A 22,613-nucleotide genomic window follows, 5' to 3' on the forward strand; every position below is an offset into this window, starting at 1 on the left:
CCGCCGCCTGTTTGCCGACCTTCAGTAGGGCCTAGGCCCCCAAAAGCCCGTGTCGTAGGTGAAGCCCTCAAATCGGAAACCGTTTCGACATCCAATTGTGTCTTACAAAATCAATGAACACGGTGCTTTAAGAAAAGTACTAAAATTTCAATAACTCAATTGAGTGGTCACATGATATCGGATTCAAGTGATTTTTTGTAGAGATGATCTTTGAATGAGTATCTACAAAATAGACGGTTTGGATTAGTGAAATACAATCCGGAGTGGGGCCTACAAGGGGTGTCCCTCAAATAAGCTTATTTGAGGGATCCCTCAATGGAAGCTCTCTGTATATATATATATATATATATATATATATAAATATGTATAAAATATAAAAGGTTATCCATTGAACAGAAATAACTTTTAGCATTTACCCCTACCTCAAAATAAGCTATCCACATATTATTGTGCCCGTAGCTCCTGTGCTCTCACATCACCCGCAAAACCGTTGATTTTAAATTTTTTTGTTTTAACAGAAAAACCGTTCATTCTTATGTCCGAGTCTATGAGTAATTAGGTTTTCTTTTTGATCGATTTGTTGAGATAAATAATCTCTAGGCTTGAAGGAATTGGTAAATAGGATGAAAATATAGAATATTATTGGTAAAAAACGAAAAACTTGCTTCATAAACGTGTAATAGTCGCTGTCTCATATGACATGGTGATGATTCTTTCCGTGTGTAGAGATGATGACAAATTTCAAACCAAATAGGCTGTTGGAGTGCGAGGTTCAACGCTTTGCATACTCGGAGATCGTGAAGATTACTAACGATTTTTCCTCAATAATTGGAAGAGGCTATTTGTTGTATTAATATTAAGAGTTTTTAACTCAAATAGTCCTCAAACTTATACTCGAGTTTTATTTTAATCCCTCAACTAAATTATTCATTCAAATGGTCTATCAATTCTTTGCTATTTGGTGCATTGGTCTTACCGTCTAATTCCGTCAATATTACTGGTACTTTGAAGGTTAATATAGTCAATTTATACTAAAATATTAATTGATTAATTAAAAATCTAAATAAAATACTATTAAAAATTAAAATAAAAACTGAAAGGCCTAATAGAAAGAAAGAAAAAAACAATATTCAATAAACCCCATCATCAAAATCGATGGATGCAATCGGCCGTCGTCAACCATATGTCAATTTCGGCCTCCCCACCATTCTCTCTTCTCCTCTCCTTCTATATCCCTCTTCTCTTTCTTCTCCCCTTCTCTCTTCTCACATCAAGTTTCAGATTTGGGATTGTTTTTGGAACTAGGCTGCTTAATTATGATCATCATCATCACCACTAGAGTGAGAGAGGGAAAGAGAAGAGGGGAAGAGAGAAGAGAGGGAGATGGATCCTGAGCTTCTGCATTTAGCATCTGTGCATTTACATGCATTTATTAATCTAATAATTTTATTAAGCCCACGTCACCAAACTTGTATTAAAATAAAAAATAATTAATTCCACCTTATTATTTCCCAACAAGACGCAACCACACATTACCCCACACTGCCAGTCATGGCTACCACCTCATTCTCCCTCCCTCCCTCCCTACCTATTTGGGATAAGTGGCTCTCAACAAAGCCTAGAAACTGATAATGTCAAATTCTTATCTTTAATACTATTGTCTCAACATCAAAATTACACCTGCAAAATCATCGTTTCTGTTTTAGAAAATCACTTTTTGACTCTCTACATTTGCAGGGTGAAAGGGGCTCTCTATTCTATCTACTATCTTATAAACCTTTCAAGCCCACTTGAATTAAATTGAAATTGTTATATATTTTCAGTTTAGAAAGATAATAAAAATCATGATTAACAAAAATAATAGTATTGCTGGACTTGGACTTGGAGAACTCTTTTTTCGGATTTCGAGTACTTTGCATTTAGCATCAATGCATTTTTGTGTGCGTTTACTTAAATCTTGATTAATTTAATGATATTAATTAATCCACATTAACATAGTTATAATATATATCTTAAAAAATCATATGATGTACCATATCACCCCTTCCACCTTCCCGCATCTCTACCATCACAAATCCTCTTCCCAGACTCCTACGTTGCCATGGCTACCATCTCTTAAAAATCAAATGGTGTTTACATACTGCAAAAGTGAAATGTTTCAAATTGACTACCATAATGAGCAGGACGGTCCTATGACTTGTACAACCTGGGCTATAGCCCAGGTGAGTTTTTATTTAAGTAAATTTAGGTTTTAGCCATAAAAAAACTTTCACTTTTAGAAAAAGGCAAAGCTTTTTCAAAAAAGACAGAAAAACCTCTCGACTTTCAAATCAAAGACATGCAAATGTAAAGGATTCCTTGAGAAATCCAAAATTAAATAAGGGCAATTTTGTCCATTTTGACTTCTTTTAAAAAATTTCTCTCTCCTTTGGGTTTTTCCAAAGTCTCCCTTTTATTTATTTATTTCTTATAGTTAGTTTTAATGTTAATCCTCTTTATAGTAGAAATATTAATTTGTACTAATTGGATAATTGTAGTGTTACCTCTGGTTGTTGTGTGTCTATCTGACTCTACCTTTGTGATGATAAATTTTCATTTTTGAATTTTCTTATGAATTTTCTTTTCTCTTAATTCATTTTTGTTCATCATGGTAAACCTTAGCTGGTATTGTTGGTGTAAAATAGGCATTTTAAACAAATAAAATAAAAATGATATGTTTTTAAATTTTATATATATACACACACATGATCGATTCCATAAGCCTAAAATCTAACAGTTCAATAAGATAAATCTAGCCCACCTCATTTTAAAATCCTGAGTCCGTCCCTGATAATGAGGACCTGATATGAGGGAGCCCTAAATCCCCTCAACACAAGTTCTCGCTTGTCAAAGAAGATAAAGCATAAGGATTCCAAGAACAATATTAATAATTATTTATTAACCGGGATAACAAAACAAAATCCCTGTTGCAACTAAATTTTTCTCCCACCTTAATTTCCTGCTCTCCCATGCATTTTTTTGTATATAATTGTGGACCAACAACGACTTGACTTGGCTTACGCTTCCGTAGAAGTGGTGAATGGGTTAATGTTTTACAAGTCTTTCCTACCCCACACGGTCTCCCAAATCAACCCGAAATTTCCACACAATTAATGTCTTAGCAAAGTGGTCATCTTTAATGTCAAAAATCAAAAACCATCCTCTCTGTACCAGTGGTCAATGGGTCAACGTCTGTAAATGGGGAAAAATCAAAACCATCCTCTCTGTTTTAGAAAATCGCTTTTCACTTTAAAAAGATAATAAAAATTATAATTAACAAATATAGATAATATTGTTGGACTTAATCTGATGCTGCTAGTTCTATATATATAAAATGATATCTATCGAACACCAATATCTTACTTAACTTGTGTCTTTGGCTTCCCTTGTAGTCATGTTGTGGTCATTCACGCAACTCCACTTTGCACTGCTTGGTGGTTTCGCTCTTAATCTGATGCTGCTAGTTCATTCCCAAGATCTTCAATCAGGTATAAGAATATCAGCAGCAAGAAAACAAATTGCTACTTTTGTTAACATAATATATAGCTAAGCTAAATCCTCTCTTTCTTGCATATATGTTTGTATATATCTCAGGATTCATTAGCATAGATTGCGGCCTCCAAACAGATTCAAGTTATGCTGAAAACGTAACAAGCATTAACTATATTTCAGACGCAACCTTCATAGACACCGGCGAAAGTAAATCCATATCGCCTGATTACAGAGATAACTATACACAGCCATCCTGGTCTGTTAGGAGCTTCCCCGAAGGAGCCAGGAATTGTTACAAAATAAATGTTACACCAGGCAACAAATATTTTATGCGGGCGGGTTTTGCATATGGGAATTATGATGGCCAAAATAAGATACCAGAATTTGATCTACACCTTGGACCTAATTTATGGGATACAGTTAGGTTCGAATATGCCTCCCATGTAAGCACTTACAAAGAGCTCATACACATCGCACTTCGAAACTATATACATGTTTGTTTGGTGAACACAGGCTCTGGGGTTCCGTTTATATCTTATCTAGAACTCAGGCCTTTACCTAATGCATCTTATCAAACGACAACGGGGTCATTGGCACTTGTAACCCGGCGTGACATGGGCCAAAGACCTTATAGGAGAGGATACAGGTGAGTCATCTCCAAACCATATATATATAGTCCCTTCTATTGAGGGTTCTTACTTTTATTTGAGGGACACACTTTAGGGTCCCCTACTAATATTTTTTCAAATAAGCTTATTTTAGGGATCCCTCAATGAATTGAAAATCACACACACACACACACATCTGTGTGTTTGCAATCCTTGAAAAATTTAATTTTGATTATATTTCTGATGGAACATTGGTTGTATTAATTGATTTAACTAGGTATCCATTCGATATTCATGATCGCTTCTGGAGTTACTATAATGAGCTTGATGAATGGACACAAGTAAGTACCTCATCCACCATCGAAACTGAATCTGACAACCCTTTCCAACCACCATCTGTAGTTATGAGTACTGCTTCGACGCCAAAAGATCCAAGTGATTCCTTGAGTATTATTTACGTATTGCCGGACATAAATGCAGAATATTATAGTTACCTGCACTTTGCAGAAGTTGAAAGGGTCAACCAATCTAGATTCCAATACATTTTTAGGAACGGACGCCGCACTTTTGGGCCATTTGCTCCTCCTCGGTACTTGTCCTATACCGTTTACAGCACTGGGGCCTGGAGTTCTTATGCACAATATGCTAATATTTCAATCACCAGGGCTGAGAACTCTACCCTTCCACCCATCCTCAATGCTTTCGAGATTTATATGGTTAAAAAATTTATAGAAGAAGAAACAAGCCAAGAAGATGGTAACCACTAATTAGTTCTTTCTTACACGTGTCGATTCATCATTTAGTACCTTACCAGTACGCAGGTATATATATGAATTGTTCTGATGAAATTTCTGTTTGAATGTGAAAATATTATTAGTTGATGCAATGGCAAACATCAAGTCAACTTACAAAATCAAAAGGAATTGGCAAGGAGATCCATGTGCCCCTCAACATTTCGTTTGGGAAGGTGTAAAGTGTAACTACCAAGACTTTGAGTCACCAAGAATCATATCCTTGTAAGTATATATACATATGACCTCAAACAAACTTCTCCTGATATTTGAGTTAATTATACCTCATCATGTCTTAATTATTGAATCTACAAAAAATACAATCAGGAACTTGTCCTCGAGTGGCTTAACAGGGGAGATAGCTGCTTCTATATCCAATCTCACAATGATACAGTCTTTGTAAGTATGTCTTGCTGCATTTGTCTTACCAATGTAATAAATGAGTAATTGTCAATGTCATTAATGAGAAGGTAGACAATGTATTTACCTTACCAATGTAATAAATGAGTATTTGTTTTAATTTGAATGAGTTGAGCTGCTCATGATTTCAGGGATTTATCAAACAACAACTTAACAGGACCAATCCTAGACTTTTTGTCTAAACTCCCAAATTTGACTGTCCTGTAAGTTATTTGGTTATATGTCTAAAGTACTGTAAATGCTTAATTTGTTAGAAAGCACCGTGATAGATTTGATCTTTGCAGAAATTTGGAGAAAAACAAGTTCACAGGCTCGGTTCCGGTAGGACTGATTGAAAGAAAGAATAGTGGTTTTCTGTCACTAAGGTAAGCCTTTCATAGAAAATCATGGCCTTCAGATTCCGTGTTTGGCTCACCCTAAAATTGAGTGTTTTCTATTCTAATTTTCAAATATTCTCATAATCCAAAATATTTAATTATCAGGTATTTCCGTAGAATCTGATTATTGAGAGTTAAAACATCTTCCTTTTTTTTTTCTTTTTTTCTTTTTTGAAAACAGAGATTTGCAACATATTACAGAGGATATTAAAATCGGTGATTATAATTTATCAAAATCTAACTGCATTTTCCATCAACCATTTGATCTCAGTTTGTGCGATAATGCACATCTATCTCAATATGTTTCTTGCACATTGAAGAAGAAGCACAGTTTCGTTATTCCCATAGTAGTGTCAATCGCTGGAATTTTGATCCTCTTATCAGTTGTAGCAGCTATCTGCTGGTGGGGCTTCAAAAGGAAAAGGCAGCATGGTAAGACTTCCAATATTTGTTAAAGTAATTTCTTTGGGCGATAAATGATGAAGACTGAAGGTTTGGTTGTATAAGATACATACTCATTAAGCTTGTAATGTTCTTAGGAGATGTCATAGATGCAAAAGCCATCCCTCAATACGGGTCATTAGAATCAACAAAGCGACAGTTCACATATTCTGAGATAATAAAGATGACCAACAACTTTGAGAGGGTCCTCGGCAGAGGTGGATTTGGAACCGTGTATCATGGCTACATTGACCATACTCAAGTAGCTATAAAGATGCTTTCAGCATCATCTGTTCAAGGGTTCCAACAATTTCATGCAGAGGTAATGTTTGTCAAATCAAATAAACTAACACAATGTCTTGTCTGTGTAATGAATTAACGTGTTTTATTTGTGGCCTCTTAAACTGCAGGTTACTCTTCTTATGAGAGTTCATCATAAAAACTTGACAAGCCTTGTTGGATATTGCAACGACGAAACCAAAGTAGGGCTTGTCTACGAGTATATGGCCAATGGGAACTTATTGAACCATCTTTCAGGTTTGGCTGCAAGTAGTACTTCCAAATATTTGGGAACTCTGTAACTTAATTCTTGCACCACCATATGATTGGGGCTCCTTTGTAAGTTAAGACAGAAAGAAACAAGGCTTACGCACTTCTGTTCTTCTTATGGATGCAGATAGCAGATCAAGTATGTTGACTTGGGAAGATAGACTTCGAATAGCAACAGATGCTGCACAAGGTCTGCAACTAAAATGATTTTCATGATCGATCCTTTTTTTTATAGCAAGAATCTCTTTTATTTGTTTGAACTTTTGTGTAAGCGATGTAAAAATTTTAAAATGCAGGGTTGGAGTATCTGCATTGTGGTTGTAAGCCACCGATAATGCACAGGGATGTGAAATCAACAAACATCTTGCTGAATGAAAGTTTCCAAGCCAAAATATCTGATTTTGGCCTATCCAGAAATTTCCCTACTCATGATGGAACTCATGCATCCAGCCTTCTTGCTGGCACTCCTGGCTACCTTGATCCTGAGTAAGTATTTCACACTATTAATTTTCCCATTATCATCTTTACTAGTACTTAAATTCACAGCAAGTCTGGGAAGCAAACACAAATTAACTAAAACAGCAAGAAGAATTATGAAAGAAAAAATAAGTGGACATTTTAGCAAAGTCCTTCGCATCAGAAAATGTGATCTGATGAGTTCCATGTATGGTTTGGCTTGCAGGTTCTACCTATCAAACAGGTTAAATGAGAAAAGTGACGTTTATAGCTTTGGGGTTGTGCTGTTGGAGATTATCACAAGCAGACCAGTTTTAACGAGGACGCATGAGAGAATTCACATAAGTCAATGGGTTGGTTTCATGCTTGCAAATGGAGACATTAACAACATCGTCGATCCGAGGTTAGAGGGAAATTTCAATACCAACTCCGTCTGGAAAGCTGTGGAAATAGCAATGGCATGTGTATCCGTAAATGCCATCAAGAGGCCAAGCATAAGCCAAGTAGTGGTGGATTTGAAGGAGTGTTTGGCAACAGAATGTGCTCGAACAAATCATAGCCGTGTAGCTGAATTGGATAATTCCAATGCGTTAATGGCTGACAATTCGATCGTTAGGCTAACTCCCTCCGTGAGGTAGTACTGGTACTAGTACATAATGCTTCTGCTTGAGTTCCATTGTGCCTCTGTAGCTAATCATGAAAAGAAGCATGAATTTGGGCTCTTGTTTTGGCTCTGTTCTAGACTTCTAGTATTGATATAAGTTCTTCACATCACAGAAGTTAGGCTTATCTTCCATATTTCTTGGATGTTGTTCAAGTCCATGAATTAGGACTCTTGTTTGAGCTCTGTTCTTGTATTAACTTAAGGTCATATTACCATAAATATTAGGCCCCGTCTCCGAAGTTTTCAATTTTCTTGCGTATTGTTATGTTTACATTCTCTTGTTTTATTTTTTTTTATTTTTTTTGTGAAGCTCAATGGTAAGAGGGAAATTCTATATATACTAAAGCCCAATGCAACTAAACACTGTAGTTAAGCACAGTATAATGACGGAAATGCCCCTCATTTTGCTGTTGTTTTCGTTTTGTTTTTTCTTCATAACATTAAATTGACGAAACTGCCCTCAACTAAACAGCTTCTTTTGTTCCCGTTTTTGCCCCTTCCCCTTCGTTGCGAAGGTTTCGTCCGCTCAGAGAAGTGCCCATTTTCAGTCCGTTTCGAACCAGCTGGTTGGGGGGCAGCCATGGAAGATTTGCATTCATTGTTAGACATGCGTGGGGGGCCGTCGATTTTTGTTTGGGAGGTGCGCTGCAAATCCAGCCGCACTTTTAGTCTTCGTCTCACAGATTTGTGGTCGGGAGATTTCTCATCCTTTCTACAGCCTTCGACTCAGACTTCCATCTTTCTTGCTTGCGAATTTTTGCATCCTTTGTCTTCAGGTATGCATCCCGTCAACTTTTTAACAGATCTTTTGGTCTTCATTTCATGAATTTGATTGTTGGCTGGGAGATTTTTCGTCCTTTGTAGAGCGTGGGTGTGAGCCATGTTCTATCTTTAGGGTATTTTTTATTTATTTTTTACGAATTTGGGTTCATTTATTTGGTTACTTTGATTTCAGGTTCTTGGGTAATCCCTAATGCTTTATTTATTTATTTTTTACGAATTTGGGTTCATTTATTTGGTTACTTTGATTTCAGGTTCTTGGGTAATCCCTAATGCTATATAAGAGGAGCTGAGGTATTTATATTTCACAACATATCTTTAGGGTATTTTTTATTTATTTTTTACGAATTTGGGTTCATTTATTTGGTTAATTTGATTTCAGGTTCTTGGGTAATCCCTAATGCTATATAAGAGGAGCTGAGGTATTTATATTTCACAACATATTGGGTTCTATCAGGAAGGGGATTGAATCTCACATATTAGCTCAGGTATTTCCATCATTCTTATTATTAATTTTTTTAATCAATTGTCGATTCAATGACTTTGCTCTCTTGGAGAAATCTTAGAAATGGAAATCATTCTCAATTTCTGTTTTGGTTGCTGATAAAACACTGGAAAGCAAAGACTAAGCATGCTTTTTTTTATTGAAAAAATTTTCTTTTTTTATCTGCTGTTGGTTGTTGTATTCTAAATATGGAGAAAAAAATTAATGATAAAACACAAGGAAAAAAGAAGTGAAGATTAATCAGGTTTTGACAAAATAGAAATTAGGAATGATTAACCAGCAACCATGCTGATAAAGTGCCATCTTCCCTTCTTAGATTAACTCTCCGGCATATGGTGTCTGGGGAAACATATGGTTTACTTTCTCAGTTCGATATGCTTGGTACATAAGTTCTGAAAATTGTATGGCCTGATTGAGCAGGCATGCTGTAGAGTTCTTGCTTGAATGTGTATGGTTTGTCCTTTAAAATTACAATTGAACATAATATCCTAGATATTAGTATTGCCGCAGGCTTATGTAGATCACAGTCTGTGCAACGATTCAATCCTGAGTGAGAGAGTGGTTTTGTGATTTTGATTGTTTAGGGTGACTTTCGATTGAGATGTTCGATTGAGTTGTCAGGACAAAGGGAATGTAAATCTAGATCAACACTTACAGAAAATTAAAGTTATATATTGAAGTTTTTGGTTTTTAGAATTAGAGAGGCTGAGAAAACAGAAATCATGCTACAATGTACCTGGAATGAATATTTGTGCTGCCTCCTTTAAGGAACCTAAATCTATTATGTCTTTGGCCTGTCCAAGTTAGCATATATTAGATAAACTGTACATTAGTATTTATCAAGCAGTTTAGAAAGTGTCATCTTATAAAACAGGGCCAAATCCTCCCTCTCCCAGTTTATTCGCTACATTGAAGTTGTTTGTTGCAGCTAAAATTCTTTTCAAATTGAAGAGTGGTAGTTCTGTATCATTTTTCGCAGCTTCAGCTCTTTCTTTACTTATACTCTCACTCATACAGCCTTCCGTGCTCCCTGTTTCATTCTTATTATTAGAGCATTGGTTGTTTGGAACAATAGAATATATGTGTTTGTGTGAGTGAGAAAGAGAAAAAGCAAGAGAAGGGTGGTAGCACTATACCTTCCATTCCCAAGTATTTCTTCCATATGAAGAATTTGTTGGCTGGGAGATTTTTTGTCAAGAGACTTTCTTTCTTTTAGTTTTTTGTCAAGAGATTTTTTGTCAAGAGACTTTTTTTTTTTGTCAAAATAGAAATTGGCAATTATTTTATCTTAACCTCTATTGGTTTTCTTTGGGGTTCTCAGGAAACATTTCACTTGATTCCTTGACTTGGTGGGCTTGATTGATTATGAGTTTTGAGTCAAATGTGCTCACTGTGTATATCTGTTTAACTAGGCTTGATATTAATATATGCATATTGTTTGATCGTTATAGAATTCAGTTAATTCTTTGATATAATAATAGATATTTGTAATTGTGAAGTTGTTTACACAAAACTAAATTTATGTTGGTGTTAAAAATATAAGCAGGATTTCATATAGTGATGTAAATTTTGTCATCTTTTTCTCATCCTGTGATAACCTATATTTCTCTAAAAATGTGATTCGATCCAAATATAATTCAATTATGTGTTTATTTCACAGCTTGAATACACCAAAAGGCAAGGGACTAGACATTTGCATTCTGCTGTCATTTTCGAGGTATAAAACTCCTCTAATTCATTGTTTTTTTAAATTGAGCATTATTAGTCATGTTAGTCAATTGATTTTAATTATTTTGTAAGATTTTATATTTGCTTTTCATCGATTATGCTTGCATACAAGTTATTTACAAATAATCTTTATTTTGTTGATTGATACAAGTTGGATATGCTTTATTGCTAAAATATTTCTCCTCTTTTAAATATTTTCCCTTTGATGTTCTCATTGAACATTTTATCTAAATCATTAATCTGGTGAACTTGGTTGATTATAAATTTTGAGTTCAATGTCTCAATTGTACATATGGATTTAACAAGACTTTATATTAATATATATATATATATATATATTGTTTAATCATTATGAATCGAAGTTGGTTGTCTGATAAAATAATAGATATCTAGAATTGTTATATTATATTTTAATCATATTTACAGGTGAATTTTTTTGGAAAATGTCCGTTTTTAAGGGGAGGTTTTGCCCGTTTTTCAACAGAAATGTCAAGCCCTTAAATAATTTTTACTCTAAATAAGAGCAAAAGAGTCATATGTTCCTAATACATAAGAGAATTAAAAGCCTAAACATAATATTTACATCCTTTTTTTCAATTTTTCTTCAATATATCCAACCATGATTATTTTACCTCTCTTCAACTTTTCCTTTAGATAAACACAGAATTTAAAATATGTTTACTTTGTGTTACTTCAATTGCAAAACCATCTACAGCTTGCTCATTAGTTCTCTTAATTTTGTAACTTTGTATTTCCTAGATTGGAAAACTATTTATAACTTTCTTATTAAATTGTTAAATTATATTATTCCTGTTTATACATAATTAAATGTTTATGATTATTGTCCTAACTCAATTTTCCCCATTCATCAATATTAACATTTACTATTTTCTCACTTTTTTATAACAGGGTCAAGACCTCCATCAAAGAGAAGAAAAATCATGAAGAAATTGCAAAACAAAACTCGCCCAATTAAACAGCATGCTGCTCTAAACTATCCAAATTTTGCTATTTTGATGGCTGCTTCCCACTATTAACATCTCAATGTATATACAAACAAGTCTACTATTTTAACATAACAAGTAGCCTGTAAAATATGTTATTACTTACTTTTTTGCAACTTATACTCCTTTAGTTAAACATAATGCTATAAGTTAAATCTCATTGTATATATAAACAATCTTACTTTGTCTACGCAATTTCAAAACCCGCAGCATCGCGCGGGCTTTTCTGCTAGTTTTATTAAAAACTAGAAAGAAGTAGGAAACACTTAATATGTGATTCCAATTGCAACTGTCCTCAATCAAGACTTTATGAATAATGTCGAGAGGCATTTCAAACCACTCATTAACATGAGTACATAATAGAGCACATCTGACAGTCCTACTCCTATGTGCAACACTATTTGCCTCACAACGAATGCATAAAAATTTAACCCGGCTGAAAGTATAGCGTAAAATTCAGCACTATATTAATAGATTCTCCTTCAAAAATCACCCATTCCAAGGCTAACATTTCAGCAAACATCACATCAGCCTCCATTGTAGCTACAGCCTCCTCATGCTCTGCTGATGAAACCCCGGTCACCTGTTTGGGTAACCCGGCAACAAAACACCCCAGTTATCCCCTGTCACATCGTTTTTTGGTTCACTGTGGAGTAAATGGTTATTATTGACCAGTGCGCTGACTCTTATGACTCTCCCTCCCTCCCTAGCGAAAAACAAAATGAAAAATAATATTTATAATAACACATTTTCTTTTGGTAAAAAGAATGATACCTTTATTTACTAGTCAATAATGAATTATTAATGTCTAATTATCAATTATTTTACAGACCTTCCACGTCAAGCCCAAATTTTCCACAAGGCAAGCCAGATTGACATGGACAGGTACGTCCACGACGACCGAGTGAAAGTCAATGCTCAATATTTAAGCAGTATAAAGCTTGGACACCATACACATGGGTTAATGTTGATTAGAGGCCTGCACCATATCCATTATTAATATCTAATTCTTTCCGTTTAACAAGTCTTCTCTAATCAAACGCAAATTTCCACACAGTTGTCTACGGAAATTGGTCATCAATCATCACCATATAATATGATACGATGATGTTTCTGACATGTACGGTTACGCATGCGACGTAACTTTGTATGCATGCGATGTAACTTTGTATGACTTGGCAGTAGCTTCCACGCTGGTGGGAGAAAATTACAATCAAGTGGTCAAATTAACTAAACTAACAGAACTTAAAAAATGGACTTTGAGAAGTGTATGATGACTTTTTGAGTTGCCGCGATTGATAATTGGATGATGAATACGAGACAAAAGCGTAGACTTGAGTTAAGCCACATCCGACATAACATGATCCATTAGGGCAATGTTACTTTTATATATATTGTAAAAGGGATATCCATTGAACACAAAAACCTTACTTAAATTTGTGTGTTTGCTTCCCTAGTGATCATGTCGTGGACATTCAAGCAACTCCTCCTTCTGCTTGGTTTCGCTTTTAATCTGATGCTGCTAGTTCGTTCCCAAGATGCTGAATCAAGTATATAAATAAATAAATGAAACAAGTAGTTTGAAAGGACAATAGGCAAAAGGAAGCCAAAACTGTTAGAGAAATAGAGAAATAGAGAAATAGAGAAATGGGACTGGCCGTGATGTTGGCACTGGCAGAGCACCGAACGCAACGTATCAGGTGAACCATGAAGATTATGAGTTGTGAGTGATTAGTTTGCCACTGATTGTGTGTTATGTTATGTTTTTCATATTAATTTATTGTACATCAGTTGAATATTAAAAGTAAACTATATGGGTTTTGTCAAATAATCGACTGTCTTTATTTAAATAAAACAAAAAATAATGTATTATTCTTTTTCTATCCTTCTTTGAATTTAAAACATTTTTCAATGAAGAAAATAGAGGACACTACCGGACTAAGAACTAGTTGATAACCAAAAAGAATGTATGAATGTGAGTATTTATTGTCTCGCATGCTCTGGAATATGGAGTTTTTAATTTTCATTTAAACCCCACACTTTTTTCTGTTTATCCCAATATTTAAATCATTAAGCTCTTAAGTTTTATTATTGTGTAAAAAGACAAAAATAGGTCATCCAACTTAATACTTACCCCTAATACATCTATATACACACCCCACCACTCTTTATATTAAGTTTTAGAAATGAAATTGGTACTTAGATAAAGGAGGGGTAAATTAAAACCCCAATGGAAAGATGTATGACAACAATGATCAAATAAACCCAGAGACAATATGACTAGTCAATGTTGAAAATAAGAAAATAATGTTAAAATTTTATAATTAAAGAACCTAGATGATTTTGTTTTTTCATTCAAGCAGGATGTTGGATTGAACTTTGATTATGTACATTATTTTTTTATGGGATTTTAACCACAATGGTCCTTGTTTTATACCCGAATTGCATGTTGGTGCTCTATTTTGTTTTTTGTGGTTTATGTAATCCTTAACTTCCATTTATGCGGCAATTTCGTTTTTCGGCCAATTCTGTTTACTTTTGTCAATGTTGGGGGTAAATTAAACATTTTACTTTTGGTATATATGGTAAATCAAATATTTCTCCACCACATCAGGTATTTTAAATAATAAATAAATAAATAAGAGGAAAATTGAATAGAATAGATGAAATTTTACCCACCAATAAATGGCCAGATTAACGAAATAATACAGAATGACAAAATTAAAACCCATGGTAGAAACCAAAAAAACAAATTTGAATGATCAAAATGAAACGCAGGTATTACGTGACTAGACTATTGCGGTTAAAAGCCCTTTTTTTTATTTTTTAAAAATGTATATACATAATTACAAAATCATAGCACGACCCTTATCAATGTTGATCAAAATTCAGTCTAACAACATGGTTTCAATAAAAAAAAACAACCTTAGCTAAGGATTGGTCAATTTGCATTTTTTTTAGCTCTGTGGAGAAATCTTCCAACTACCCTTTTATAACTACCCTTGGTCAATTTGCATTTTCAATATATTATAGTATATTAATATGTGCTTGCATGTTGGCACTTGTGCAAGTATATGGATTCTCATATTATATATCTAAACAATATGAAGTTGCCTTGTTTTCATGGAGACAATGTAGAGAGTTAAAGAATTAATTCAGTTTGGGGGATTTTCATATTTTGAATATATGCAAAGGAAATTAGCCAATGAATTTCAGCAGGTGGAGTCTAGATACTTAATTAGTATTTATTAAGTAATTTATAAAATTAATTAAAATACTTAAATATTTAAATACTTATTATTCATTAAATAAAGAATCATTAAAACATAAATAATAATTAAAATAATTAAATAAGGCTAAGATATTACTTAATTGCAAATATTAAAATAAAAAAACTAATTTTGTATATAAAAAAATAAAAAACCCAAATCCACAAAATAATTTAAAATAATTAATTACTATTTGTTATTTGATTTATGAAATTAGTAAAATATTTAAATACTAATTATACACTAAAGAAATAATAACTAAAGTAATTAAAAAGGACTAAGAAAGTACTTAATTATAAAAAATAAAAATAAAAAAAATAGCCGCGCGGCTATACTGTTCAAATATTCGTATATTATTTATGAGTCTATCAAGTATCTTCATACGGATCTTGACCTGGGAAGATAAACTTCGAATAGCAACAGATGCTGCACAAGGTCTGCAACTAATAAAATGATTTTCATGATCCTTTTTTTAGCAAGAGTCTCTTTTATTTGTTTGAACTTTTGTGTGAAAGTTGTAAGAATTTTAAAATGCAGGGTGAAAGTTGTAAGGCGCCGATAATGCACAGGGATGTGAAATCAACAAACATCTTGCTGAATGAAAGTTTCCAAGCCAAAATATCTGAAATTTCCCTACTCATGATGGAACTCGTGAATCCAGCCTTAGCGGCGGATTCAGGAATTTTGCTTACAGGGGTCAACGTCTTACAGGTGCAGCTCCTTGGCCCTATGTCTGTACTGGCAAAGCTATGTTTAGATCGAGAGAAAATGAGAATGAAGATGCCATTTTATTTATGAGTTTGAAGAGATAGGTTTAGATTGAGAGAAATGAAAAGGAAGAAAATTGGTGGAGCTAAGGTTTTTCTCCCATTATTTTCTTTTATAGACGTCCATTATGACCCTCGAGTTTCACATTGTGGCATTGTGGCTTTCCGTCTCCTTGATTTCCACTTCGTGTTTTCTGGCTTTCCACCTTGAGCTACACACCCATGGCTTTCTCTGTCTTTTAAAATTTCTAGAGACTTAAACCTGGATTTGTGTGCTTGCTTGTTTAATGAAAATGAACATATTTTTAATTACCTGAAAAATAAATGAACATATTTTTGAGTTAGAGACTTAGACCAGCCCGTTTTTCCCCAAAAAAAAAATAAAACAAAAACTTGGACCAACCCGTGGATTTGGCCTACTTTTCTTTATCATGTTTTTAGTTTTTTGTTGCTACAGTTCCATGCCCATCACTTTGTGCATAGCGTTGCATCAGTATCTGGCCTACCATTTTTATTTTTGAAGTTTTTGCTTAGTCTAGTACATGCCCATCACTTTGTGCTTAGTCTAGGACTTGGTTCCAAAGCTCCTTCGCGTTGACAGCAACCACCTCATCAAGCTCACGACCTCCAGCCACAAGCAGCAGTTGCTGCTTTCCACCACCACCACCACCAAATGAGACACTCTTCTTCTTCTTCCTTCTCATCCCTCCTCTCCATCTCCCAGCCTCGAAAGCCCAGCACTTATAGTCCCACCCAGCTCCACACAGGTTGCCCCTTTGGGGCATTTCGTCGAACACTTTGCGAGGGTCAAGTTTGGCTAATCTAATGGAGGATTTCAGAGGTTGCAGGGGTCAATTGACGACCCTTGCTCCTCTGTGGATCCGCCCGTCCTGGCTACCTTGATCCTGAGTAAGTATTTCGCACTTTTAGTTTCCCATGATCATCTTTGGTTATACTTAAATTAACAAGTCAGTGACAGTGAAGCAAACACAAATGAAATAAAACAGGGACAAAAATTAGGAAATAACAAGGAAAGTACCAAAAACACTTCATACGACTTTTTATTGCTCAGTGGTGGAATATATTGCTCATACGACTTTTTAGAAGTTGCACCAGTGACTAGCTAGCCTGCAAAGAAAGTACCAAAAACACCTCATGACATTAACTCTTGGCCAAATATGTTGCTGTCTACTATTAAATTTTTTCATTTAGATCTCACATCATCTGCCCCAAAGTAGAATTAAATAATGTTATACTTCACAGTTCACTTTCTAGAATTACACGGTCAAAATATTGTACTCTATAGATTTGCTAATATTGTACATAAAATGATAACTCTGCATCTGGTTTCCCAAAGTAGAATAATATTATCGCAGAGAGAATGAAGCCATTCCTCTTTCCTCTGCTTGGTGGCTTTTCTTTTATGCTCCTCCTAGTTCATGCCCAGGATGATCAAACAGGTATGTCTATCTCCAATTGCCAAAAAAAAAAAAACAAAAAACAAAAAAAAAAAATGAAGAAAAAAAAGGTTGCTTTGGTTACAGTGTATAGTGTAAGCCATACATTTTAGTAAGCACAAGACATCTAATGTGTGTGTCTCTCTTTCAGGCTTTATTAGCATAGACTGTGGCCTTGCAGAAAATACCAGCTATACAGAAAAGATGACAGGAATTAACTACATTTCAGACGAAACCTTCATAAGCACTGGTGAAAATAACGTCGTATTGCAAGAGTACAGAAATAAGTATCAAGAGCCCTACATGTCTCTTAGGAGTTTCCCTGGAGGGATCAGGAACTGCTACAAAATCAATGTCACAAATGGCACCAAATATTTGATCAGATCAAGTTTCAAATATGGGAACTATGATAGGCAGAATATATTGCCAGAATTCGACTTGCAACTTGGAGCTAATGTTTGGGATTCGGTGAAGTTGGAGGATGCATCAACCATTACAAACAAGGAGCTCATACATGTCCCTCTAAGAGACTATATACATGTTTGTCTAGTGAACACCGGCTTGGGGATTCCATTTATATCGGCACTAGAACTGAGGCCTTTACCTAATACATCTTATCAAACACAAACCGGGTCGTTGGCACTTCAATGGCGGCTTGACACCGGTCACATAGCAGCTAATTTGACAGAATACAGGTGAGTACATAATGTCCAAGGAGATGTTTACATGGTTGAATAGCTAGAATCAATACTGATGGTCCCTTGAATATCTATTTAGGTATCCAGATGATGTTCATGATCGCTTCTGGTATGGCTACTATGACGACAATTGGAAACGAGTAATTACCTCGTCCACGATTGACTCTGATGTTCACGATAGTTTCCAGCCCCCATCTGTTGTCATGAGCACAGCTGCCACACCAAAGAATGGAACTGATGCCTTGTACATTTCCTGGATGGATTTTGATAACAGTGCAGAATATTTTGTTTACATGCACTTTGCAGAATTTGAAAAGCTCCAACCCAACCAGTCTAGGCAGTTCAACATTACTATGAATGGAGAGTCCCTTCATGAGAAAGTTGTTCCTTATTACTTGTCCTCCTCCACTATTTACAGCACTAGAGCTTTGAGTACTGGAGGACAATATAATCTTTCAATCTTTAAGGCTAAGAACTCTACCCTTCCACCAATCCTTAATGCCATCGAGGTGTACACCGTAAAAGAATTCTTAGAATCAAGAACAAACCAAGCAGATGGTAAGTACTTTTTCCTTATACTTGTAACACAAGCTAATTTTGTCATTGTTAATTTAGTGATATATTCTGTTTGCTTTTGAAAATATTAGTTGATGCAATCACTAGCATCAAGTCAACTTACAAAATTGAGAAGAACTGGCAAGGAGATCCATGCTCCCCTCTAGTTAACTCATGGGAAGGTATAGACTGTAGCAATGAGCACAGTAGAATAGTATCCTTGTAAGTTCTGTGACTGTCTTACTCGAAATATTTTTAATGAATCCCTATTATGTCTTAATTATTCAATTACGGAACATATATGTAATCATGCAGGAACTTGTCCTCCAGCGGATTAACAGGGGAGATAGCTCCTTATATATCCAATCTCACCATGATACACATTTTGTAAGTATGCCTTAACTACTACATATTTGTAAAATATGCCCATAATTGGTCACAATCAGTAGTTAAATGAGTTAAGCTGCTTATCATTTCAGAGATTTATCAAACAACAATTTAACTGGATCAATCCCAGACTTTTTGTCTCGACTGCGAAAGTTAACAGTCCTGTAAGTTATTGACTTGCTTATGGGTCTAAACCGCCAACTCCTTAGAAATTATGGTAATAGATCTATTGCATGCTTTGCAGCAACTTGGCGAAAAACAAACTCACAGGTTTAGTTCCCGTAGGACTCATTCAGAAGAGGAAGGATGGTTTGCTATCCCTACGGTACGATTTTTTTTTTTTTTAAAGAAAGGAGGAAGAAAATTAACAAAAAAAATAAAGAGCAGAAGTGCTATTTTGAAGTCCATCAAAATCATATCTTACTATGATTGCCATTAACAATTTTCTTTTCAGTTTGTGTGAAAATCCAAACCTATCTGGACAAGTTTCGTGCAAAAAGAAGAAGCAGAGTATCACTATTGTCTTGGCAGTGTCAATCCCTGGAATTTTCATCCTCTTATCAACTGTATCAGCTGTTTTATGGGTGGGCTTTAAAAGGAAAAAACAACATGCCCATTGTGATGATCCTTTTGGTGTAGAGGTGATGCAGAATTCCAACCAAAACAGTTTATTGGAGTCAGAGGGCCAACGCTTTACATACCCAGAGATTGTGGAGATTACCAGTAATTTTGCATCAATAATTGGAAGAGGCGGATTTGGAGAAGTCTACTTTGGCACTCTGCAAAATCAGACTCAAGTTGCTGTCAAGTTACTGATTTCATCGTCAACACAAGGCTCAAAAGAATTTGAAAATGAGGTAGCTATATGAAGAAGGGTATATATACTTACATGTTTGTTTTGTATTGATTACGAAGAGAGCTAAACAAGATCAACATTAGTTGTTGCTAAAAATGATTGATAGCCATAACAAATGCAGGTTAAACTGTTGATGAGAGCTCATCATAGAAACTTGGTTTCTCTGGTTGGGTGCTGTGATGAAGGGGAGACTATGGCACTTGTTTATAATTTCGTTGCTAATGGAAATTTGCAACAGCGTTTATCAGCTGGTAAATCGATACGTATTCATATGAACTCGCTTTATGGGGATTGACCATCTATAAGCCGAATTCTCCTTTATTGCTCATTTTCAACAAATTTTAAAGAATTCTATGGTCACTGAAAACTTTTGGGTGCAGATTTAACTTTACACGTTTTGACTTGGAAGGAGAGACTTCAAATTGCAGTTGATGCAGCACGAGGTAAGCACTAAAACAAAAATAAAAATGAAATGAAAAATTATATATATAATCTAGTTTCTTCTCTTCCAGTTTTGCAAAATTTAATTCTGCTCTTGTGTTCATCTTGGATCTTGGAAACATTAATGAAATAGTTATGACTAATGTATGTACATAGATATATGTACGTGTGTTTTTGTGTTGAAACACAAAAACATAGTATGTTGCAAGAAAATCGTAAAGTTAAGATCTTCATTTAGTTAACATGGCTTAAGTAATTTTTGCAGGACTGGATTATCTACACAATGGCTGCAAGCCATCAATAGTACATAGAGATCTAAAGACTTCAAATATCTTGCTAAATGAAAATCTTCACGCCATGATAGCCGATTTTGGTCTTTCTAAAGTTCTTGCAACTGAAAGTGCCACTCATGTATCAACTGACCCTAAAGGAACATTTGGGTACCTTGATCCTCAGTAAGTGTTAATTATGCTCACTAAATTTTCCAAATTTTTAGGGAATATTGTTTTACGATCAGATCCAAATTGTAACCTTTTCATATATATGATCTGTTGAATTGAGTTATATGTTAGGTAGTCATTTTCTATAAGCCCTAAACCCTAAATCCTATTAGGTATGTATATAGTGCTTTATTAGATCAAATTATCCCTAAAACAAGTAATATCTAATTAATTGTTTTCCCTATTCTGCCAGATATTACAACACAGGAAAGCTGAACAAAAAGAGTGATATATACAGCTTTGGGATTGTGTTGCTAGAGCTAATAACTGGTAGAGCAGCAATAATAAGAGATGTAGAAACTGAACCTATTCACATATGTCGATGGGTGAGTCCAAATTTTGAGACTATGGAAATTGAAAGTATCGTGGATTCAAGAATACAAGGGACCTACAACACCTCTTCTGCTTGGAAAGCTCTACAAATTGCCATGGCATGTGTGTCTTTAAAAGCAATCCGAAGGCCTGATATAATTTTTATTTATAAGGACTTGATGGAATGTTTGGAAATTGAGATGTCCTCTGGAAGAACACAAATTGTAGGGAACGATGATACAAGTTCAAGCAGCTCAATTAGAATGGCCTCCCAAATTGAGTCAGAAACGAGTTCAAGCAGCCCAGTTATCATCTCTATATAGACTGCTATCATGTAAGGAAAATTACCAAACTAAATATAAGTATGATGTTCGCCAATGAGGTCTAGCCCAGTGGAAAGGGTCTTGACTTGCAGACTAATGGTCTCAAGTTTGAACTTCACGACATCTTAGTAGTATTTCAAAAAAACACCCTCCTCTTCCTAACTTTAGCGAAATATATATGAGTATTATGTTTATCATGACCAATGACCGCGAGATCATCATCAGCCACCAAAGCTGTTCTAGACTGCGAGTATTGGTTTAAGGTCTTAGCCTCACACTTGCACATTGTTATTTTCACATGAATTTGGCCTCTTGTTTTAGTTCTGTTCTATTATTGGTGTAAGGTCACTCCAAGTTTGTAATTTCAACTTTCTTGCGTACAAAAATAAAATAAAATATATTTACCACTCGGTCATATTCATGCGTTAAGTCTTCCTCCGTATTTCACAAGTCTTCCGTAGACCCACTGTCTTTCCCATGTAGGCCAAATTTTCCACAAAACTCAAAGCGAATTGGTCATAAATTGACTACAGACTAAAGACTCCGCAGATTCATGTTCCCCAATAAAATATTATTAATGAATTGTCGTACGAATTTCCCATTTCACAATTATTCGACGACATCGACCCTAAAACCTCATTTTACGCAAATCTGAAAGTTCCCTTCATGGTTATCACTTATTCAATTATTATTTAAAAAGATAAAATTGAAGAGCATTAGTTTTATGAGAAATATGAAAATTCGTGTAACAGAAAAGACAATTGCACAATACAATGTCAATATTGGTTCAACTCAAAATGTGTAGCGGGTAAGCCATTAGCTATTGGTGTAGTGCTACTTCTCTTTCATAATATTCGGTAGCAATGGGGACAAGAAATGACCTTGGATCCCCAAAAGTTGTGAAGAACAAAATCCATGTATAGGAGCTACCTATTGAGCCCATTCATAAACACGAACAAAATCATGAAAATTTAATGGTCTTCGATTCTCCTCCTAGATATTTTAAAAAAAAGTGAAGTGAGTAAAGTTAATAATTGAAATTATTGATCAGGGACTGCTTAGAGTTGCAAATTTTCATTAATTATTAGGGAAATTTGTATAAATACCACATGAACTTTTAGGTATGTGCGTTATTACCACCAGAAATTTTATTTTTTATTTTTACCCACCTAAATTTTATAAAGTGTTGCAATC

At 34.8% G+C, this 22,613-nt stretch overlaps 2 protein-coding genes across 5 annotated transcripts; both read left to right on the plus strand.

The window, feature by feature from the left end:
• Positions 3,416-12,088, plus strand: LOC18783768 (probable LRR receptor-like serine/threonine-protein kinase At1g05700). 4 transcript variants are annotated; one of them, XM_020560140.1, is made up of 18 exons: positions 3,416-3,527; positions 3,634-4,177; positions 4,417-4,728; positions 4,804-4,895; positions 5,017-5,155; positions 5,258-5,329; positions 5,482-5,553; positions 5,635-5,715; positions 5,999-6,159; positions 6,267-6,490; positions 6,579-6,705; positions 6,845-6,907; positions 7,014-7,203; positions 7,400-8,613; positions 8,872-8,911; positions 9,000-9,105; positions 10,783-10,839; positions 11,760-12,088. In XM_020560140.1, exons 1-14 carry the CDS (start codon positions 3,434-3,436, stop codon positions 7,809-7,811), a joined length of 2,583 nt encoding a protein of 860 aa, XP_020415729.1. In that variant the 5' UTR covers positions 3,416-3,433; the 3' UTR covers positions 7,812-8,613; positions 8,872-8,911; positions 9,000-9,105; positions 10,783-10,839; positions 11,760-12,088. The 4 variants fall into 4 exon arrangements, with proteins under 4 accessions (XP_020415729.1, XP_020415727.1, XP_020415726.1 ...); XM_020560138.1 differs by having other exon boundaries at positions 4,417-4,895; positions 8,793-8,911; XM_020560137.1 differs by having other exon boundaries at positions 4,417-4,895.
• Positions 16,270-21,788, plus strand: LOC18782687 (probable LRR receptor-like serine/threonine-protein kinase At1g05700). The gene is made up of 12 exons (XM_020560136.1): positions 16,270-17,350; positions 17,499-18,042; positions 18,125-18,603; positions 18,693-18,822; positions 18,916-18,987; positions 19,080-19,151; positions 19,232-19,312; positions 19,442-19,844; positions 19,965-20,094; positions 20,224-20,286; positions 20,550-20,739; positions 20,978-21,788. The coding sequence occupies exons 1-12, from the start codon at positions 17,272-17,274 to the stop codon at positions 21,417-21,419; spliced, it is 2,685 nt and encodes an 894-aa protein (XP_020415725.1). The 5' UTR covers positions 16,270-17,271; the 3' UTR covers positions 21,420-21,788.

Source organism: Prunus persica, chromosome G3 (assembly GCF_000346465.2).
Source record: "Prunus persica cultivar Lovell chromosome G3, Prunus_persica_NCBIv2, whole genome shotgun sequence".
In the NCBI taxonomy this organism is placed as follows: Eukaryota; Viridiplantae; Streptophyta; class Magnoliopsida; order Rosales; family Rosaceae; genus Prunus; species Prunus persica.

Coding starts and splice junctions, on each gene's coding strand:
- LOC18782687 (XM_020560136.1), top strand. CDS start 17,272: ATGAAGCCATTCCTCTTTCCTCTGCTTGGTGGCTTTTCTTTTATGCTC. Junction 18,043..18,124: donor GCTAATTTGACAGAATACAG/GTGAGTACATAA, acceptor ATATCTATTTAG/GTATCCAGATGATGTTCATG. Junction 18,604..18,692: donor AAGAACAAACCAAGCAGATG/GTAAGTACTTTT, acceptor TGAAAATATTAG/TTGATGCAATCACTAGCATC.
- LOC18783768 (XM_020560138.1), top strand. CDS start 3,434: ATGTTGTGGTCATTCACGCAACTCCACTTTGCACTGCTTGGTGGTTTC. Junction 3,528..3,633: donor TTCCCAAGATCTTCAATCAG/GTATAAGAATAT, acceptor TATATATCTCAG/GATTCATTAGCATAGATTGC. Junction 7,204..7,399: donor CCTGGCTACCTTGATCCTGA/GTAAGTATTTCA, acceptor TTTGGCTTGCAG/GTTCTACCTATCAAACAGGT.